Consider the following 6,502-nt stretch of genomic DNA (forward strand, 5'->3'; position numbering starts at 1 on the left):
CTGCACTTTTTGGGTTTGGGTAGGGTGACACCTGGATAAACCTATCAGGGGTGCTTCAAATGCATCCCACACCATTTTCTTATCCACAATGCCCTTCAAACCTCAAATGTTAACTAAAAGCACTAATTTCCCTCAAATTTCTGTGAGGAAAACTTCTGGAATCTGTGGAAAGCCACATGTTTCCTACCACACAGCATTCCCCCGAATCTCCTAATAAAAATGGTACCTCACTTGTATGGTTGGGTCATGTGACCTTTACACAAAGGCCCTAAAGTGCTATATGGAGAGATCAGCAATAGCAGGAGCTGTAGGTTTAAGGCCACAACAGACATTTTTTAAAAGATAACCAGGGGTTTCCAGGGTAATGTGCATTGTGGGAATACCCTCAGAGTTTCTTACCCAAACATGGAAAAATCTGCAATCCACAAAATTCCTACCACGCAGCATTGCCCCAATTGTGCCGATAAACATGCTGCTCCACTCGTGTGGTTAGGGCTAGTGCCAGCGACAGTAGTGTCTTGGGCCCCAGGCCTACCCACATAAGTGAGGTACCATTTTTATCAGAAGTCTTTAGGAATGCTAGGTGGAAGGAATTTGTGGTTCCCTGCGGATTCCAGAACTTTCCATCTCAGAAATGCGAGGAAAATGTGTTTTTTAGTCAAAGTGTGAGGTTTGCAAGGGATTCTGGGTAATCCAACCTGGTGAGAGCCACAGAAGTCACCCCATCCTGGATTCCCGGAGGAGTCTAGTTTTAGAAAATGTACATGCTTGCTACGTTTCCCTAAGTTCTGGCTGAACAAGGGCCCAAAATCTACAGGTACCCATTTCTAAAAAACCCACTCAATTTTGAGTAAAAAAATGTGATGCGTTTTTGGCCGTTTCTGGCCACGGACATTCGGACTGCCCACACAAGTAAGGTACCATTTTTATCAGTAGATTAAGTGAAATGCTGGGAAGTTTGTGGCTCCCTAAAGATTCCCAAACTTTCCATCACAGAAATGTGAGAAAAATTAGATTATTTTAGTCAAAGTATGGGGTTTGCAAAGGATTCAGGGTAAAACAACCCTGTGAGAGCCATGCACGTCACACCATTCTGGATTTCCCTAGGTGTCTAGTTTTTAAGTCAAAAATATGGTGTATCGATGTTATATTTGGGGTGATTTCATGTCGCAGGCACAAGGCCTAGCCACACAAGTGAGATACAATTTTTATCAAAAGACTTATGGAAGCATTAAATAGTAGAATATTTCATATTGCCTAATGGATTTCACGGCATTTTTGCCTCCAAAGGAAAGCCAGTGTGTGAAAAGAAGACATTTGGAAAAATACTGTCTAAATGATATACTAGTATGGCTACCCACAAATTCAGAGATGTACAAATAATCACTGCTCCTAAATTCCATATCTTGTGCCCATTTCAGAAATATATAGGTTTCCTTGGTCCCCTATTTTCACTCTACATATTTCACCATATGAATTGGTCTATACTCTGTACACAATCAAAAACAATTGCATGGTGCAGCTCAGTTGCTGGCTCTGGGTACTTAGGTTCCTGGAAAACCTAAAAACCCTGGGCCCTATATACGAGGAACTAACGCAGTGTGGTCCCATAACTCATTTTGCTGCTCCGGACTGCGTTAGTTTCAAAGCGCAGGGATGCAACATATTTACAACAATCTGTTGCATCTCAGTGCTTTCCCCTACGCTGGCGCATAAACTGCTGCCATGCACCGGCGGAGGCACCCTTGCATAATGGTGTAAGGATGCCTGCGTAGTGGGGAGATTGAGGTGATTTCCTCTTCCAATGCATGTTTTAAAATGCAGCACGCATTGAAAGAGGAAACAAACATTCATTTCTCCTAGTTGTGCCTCGCTATGCCACCTCTGGGGTGGTTTGGCATTTTGATGCATTTCCAGGTTTACAATGTCTTGTAAATCGGGGACTGCATCAGTGACCACATGTGTTGGGTGGGAACACCCACAGCAATACCCATATCACGCCCCTAACATGCAAAGTTTTGCTTGAAAAGGGACAATGTTTACAGCACACATAAAGCTAGGTGGCTTTACATGAGCTTATAAAAATCCCGCAGTGGATTGCGCAGCTGGTGTGTTTGGCATCAGCGGCGCAAGGCTAATATAAATAATCCCCCTATTTATTACCACAACCAAGAGGGGCTAGTGGTCGTAAAGGTATGTAAATGTAAAAGCGTATGTAAATAGGACATTGTGACAAACAGTTACAGATAAACACATTATCACAGAGGGCTGTTTCTTCCTACACATTTTCTTTATTTCTTTATTTCAACCGTTAGGGCCTCTTTACGATGGTCGAGGGACCGCCATCAAAACGCTGTTGTGGTGGTCCCTCGGCCATCAAAACATGGATATCCATCCGCCACATTATAATGGCTTCTGGACGGGTGGTGGGAGGAAAAATTGGCTGCCACGGACCCCACAGGCGAACTTTATCCAAGCGCCTGTCAGTTCTCCCTGTGCTCCCAGAATGGTGGTTGTGCCTGCCAGGCATCACCATAGGGATTACAATATTACTTTCTGCCGGTCGTTCTACAGCAGTCCACCCGCAGCAAAATGGCAGGTGGAAAAGGATTCGGGGGCCCGTAGTGGGCCCTCCTAAACCTCTGGCCCAGGGACCTCGGACCTGGGGGGAACCTATGGTGCGCCCCCTAGATATCGCCACACTATGTGGTAGGCACTGCATTATGCCTGCCATGTAGTGCAGGTATATGTGTGGGATGTCTGTTTTGTCTTTCTGCAGGTGCTGCAGAGCACATCACCAGCTCAATAAAAAACATGAGCAATGCGACCGCCGTGGTGGCGGTCGCATCCTAATTTGTCCTGTGGGACTGTGTATTGGGCGGGAAAAGTCTGTTCACCATCCTAATGACCCCTTAGTTTCTTTGGGAAAACCTTAAGGGATTTACACATATGACCCCTTGCTGAATTCAGAAAGTTCTAATCTTTGCAGCAAACTGTAGCTTTTCTGGATAACCCATAAGTTTCAAGCTGGTTTCCAACACAATCTGAAAGTAGGTTAAAAGGACAGAAAATGGAAATATTAGTCTACTTCTTTGAAAAATGCCAATATTGTGGTAAGAAATGTGTTATTATTCAGTTCTACATGTTACTGAAAGCTGAGAAGATGGTGACTTTCGCACAACACACTGTGTTGCTGATGCCATTTTAATGAAAAACATCAGGCACTTTTATATAGAGCACTTTTTTCCTGTTTTTCCACAAAAAAATCAAAATGTAGCTATATTTTGGCAAATTCTCTGTCCCCCTCCAAAGAAATCAACAAACCCTGGAAACTTTTAGAGTCCATAGGATGCAATTTAGAGAGATCAGATATGTGATGGTACACCAATAAAATAAATACTAAAGAACAACAAAGGAAACAGGGAACATGTGCAAAAAATTTGATGAAACATCTAATTTAGATGCTGATGGTAATGGGCATCTACTAAAACTTGGTAAAAGCTCTATCTATTATCGTTTTAGCTGCTCCATCTCACTCATAGAAGGGGGAACTACTGGACTAAAATGTACTACATGGGGTGATGACAGACTTCCAATATTAGGTGGGAATTATCTTGCATTGAAAGGTCCATAGAGCCCTGTGTAGGATTAGGTCATCATTTACAACTAGGTAGTGAAGGAACATCTGCCAAAAATTGGTGATCATCCCCTCTGCCCAACTCATGGTTCGTTTGACCTATTTAGAGGTGAACGAGTGCTAAGCTTCTGAAATCAGACCCAGTGGTTATTCAGCTATTGGAAACACCATGTGAAGTGTACATTTGGCTTACTAACATTCCATCACTATGTCAGCGGTATTATTCTAGACTGTGCCGGCCTTGCAGAGCACATTTGCAAGCAAAAAAAAAAAACATTGTACTGCTTCTGTCCACATCATCAGGGTTTAATTTCCAATAAACAAATGCCAATGGCTCCTCATGCTGACATAGCTTCTGAGGACGGGCCAGCATTGCTCTTTTTGCTGATAGTACTCATGCCCACGTTGATGGGAGCACTTTCCTAAAAAAGAGTTGCCAATCTGGCAGGCACACACAGTAGCAGCTGGAATGTATTTAGAGGGTGAGACGGGTGGTACAAAAATAAAGAATACAAAAATGGCACTTATCTTCAAGACTTGCCACATGATGTCCTCCTCTCCTCAAGCTCCAATGTGGGACCCAGGAAACTGCAATACCCAGTCCTGGTGCTCTTCTCAAAACCTGATAGAAGCATCAGGATTGGTGGGAGCAGCCTTTATCAGTACTCACAAGAGCACTGGAGGTGTTTTCTCTAACCCGGCTGTCTTAGATAGCTGGGTTAAAACATAAGTCAAAGCTCCCTGCTGCCAATCATCTTCAATCGCCCCACCCGGTCCTGACACCCAGTTCAGGATGGGTTGCTTGAAAATAAAATGGTAATAAATAAACTTAATTACCTTTTTTTCAGCTCCGGGCCTTTTGGGGGCACTGCTTTAGCGGCCCCTACGCACACAGAATGAGCATTTGTAGAGGTGATAATGTGACAAGTCACTGCCTCCACCATCCCAACCACTTTACAGCCACTCCTTAAACCTTTAAATAGGACCATAACATTTCATTGAGCAAAGAGAATACTATGATTATAATGGACAAATGGAAAATGTCCATTTATTTTGTGTGCATATGTTGGTTCTCACCCAGAGTATAAAGCATTCATGCAAGTATTATGCAATATGATAGACACACAAAATAATATCAACCATAGATTAAATTCAGTAGAAAAGGGACAACCTTTAATTCTTGTGAGCATAGAGGCATCTTCCAATTGCTTTTCTCAATGCCTGTTTCATCTGGTCATTTCTCAGGCTATAGATGAAAGGGTTCAGCATGGGGGTAACAATGGTGTACATCACCGATACGACTTTGTCCTTCTGAAGTGAGTAACTGGAGGTGGGTCGTATGTAGGTGAATAGGATGGTCCCATAGTACAAACTGACAACAATGAGATGGGAAGAGCAGGTGTTTAAAGCTTTGTGTCTCCCCACACTTGAGTTGATGCTCAAGATGGACATGATAATGCGGACATATGAGACTACAATGGAGATGAATGACACTAGAATTATGGACATAGACTCTGTAAGAATCAAGAGTTCATTGACAGAGATGTCTGAGCAGGAGAGCTTCAGCAGCGGTGGAATGTCACAGAAGAAGCTTTCAACCAAGTTGGATGCACAAAAGGACAGTCTGGCAGTCATCATGCTGTGCAACAAAGAATTCAGGAGACCAACTACCCAGGAACCAGCTGCTAACTGGCTACAGGCCCTCCTGTCTATTACCGTTAAGTAGTGCAATGGGTTGCAGATTGCCACATAGCGGTCATAGGCCATTGTCCAAAGTAGTAGGAGGTTAGTGCTACTCATGGCAACAAAGAAGTATAATTGTGTGATACAATGTGAGAAGTAGATGGTCTTCCTCTGGGAGATACTGTTGACGAGAAGCTGGGGCACAATGACAGTCATGATAGTTATGTCCACCAGTGATAGGTTCCCAATGAAGAAATACATAGGTGTATGTAGTTGGGGGTCAGAAATGACGGCTGTCATGATGGAGCTATTGCTTAGTAGTCCAACCAAATACATTAGAAGAAAAAGTATGAAGAGCACCGTCTGATGGCCCGAATGATCCGACAGACCCAGGAGGATAAAATTAATAACACTGGTTTGGTTCTCGGCATCCATTTTCATCTTCAATGATCTACAGCTAAAAAGGTATCTAGGAATAAATTGATAAAGAACAATATATATTTTTTTAAAGTGTATAGTACATACACTAGTAATACTCCTTCCATACAGCAAAATTAAATTCAACCCCATTACTGGAGACCTGCTCCTACTCCTCCGCCCGCCCTATTTTTTCTGTGTGGATAACTTTGCCAAGAAGGGGGAGATCTCAGCAAGGGTAGCAACGTTTTAGTACTAAATGTGGGAGGAACCAGGGAGAGTTATGAGAAAACAGGGGGTATCTATTACTATAGGAAGGAGTTTAGGAAAATTCAAGGAGGGGTTTTACAGGAACATGTTAACACAAACACATACCCACAAAATATCAAAACCACAGCTATTCACAAGCTACACTTCTAAAGTTACTACAGACCTAAAACTGTCAACATAGCCTCAAATGCACTCCAGCCTAGTTTTGAGTGTGACAAGGACCAAACATGGCCAACCACTGGCACTGGAGCTCATTCACATACAAAATAATCAAGGCTTAGAATAATGTAATGCACCTAACCCAATCTTAAATAAATGTAGCCAGTTTCCCATTTAAAACATATATGAATATATCTAGATAGCTAGATACGTAGATAGATAGATAGACAGACAGACAGACAGACAGACAGACAGACAGACAGACAGACAGACAGACAGATAGATAGATAGATAGATAGATAGATGGATAAATAGATAGATAGATAGATAGATAGA

General features: G+C 42.6%; 1 protein-coding gene across 1 annotated transcript; it reads right to left on the bottom strand.

The window, feature by feature from the left end:
• Nucleotides 1-4,810: 4,810 nt before the first annotated feature.
• Nucleotides 4,811-5,755, bottom strand: LOC147684457 (olfactory receptor 1f45-like). The gene has a single exon (XM_086942316.1). It carries the CDS (start codon nucleotides 5,753-5,755, stop codon nucleotides 4,811-4,813), a length of 945 nt encoding a protein of 314 aa, XP_086798442.1.
• Between the last annotated feature and the right edge of the window lie 747 nt (nucleotides 5,756-6,502).

This window comes from Lissotriton vulgaris, chromosome 10 (genome assembly GCF_964263255.1).
Source record: "Lissotriton vulgaris chromosome 10, aLisVul1.2, whole genome shotgun sequence".
Classification (NCBI taxonomy): Eukaryota; Metazoa; Chordata; class Amphibia; order Caudata; family Salamandridae; genus Lissotriton; species Lissotriton vulgaris.

What these genes read in the sequence shown, in the direction of transcription:
- LOC147684457 (XM_086942316.1), bottom strand. Translation starts at nt 5,755, where the DNA reads ATGGATGCCGAGAACCAAACCAGTGTTATTAATTTTATCCTCCTGGGT.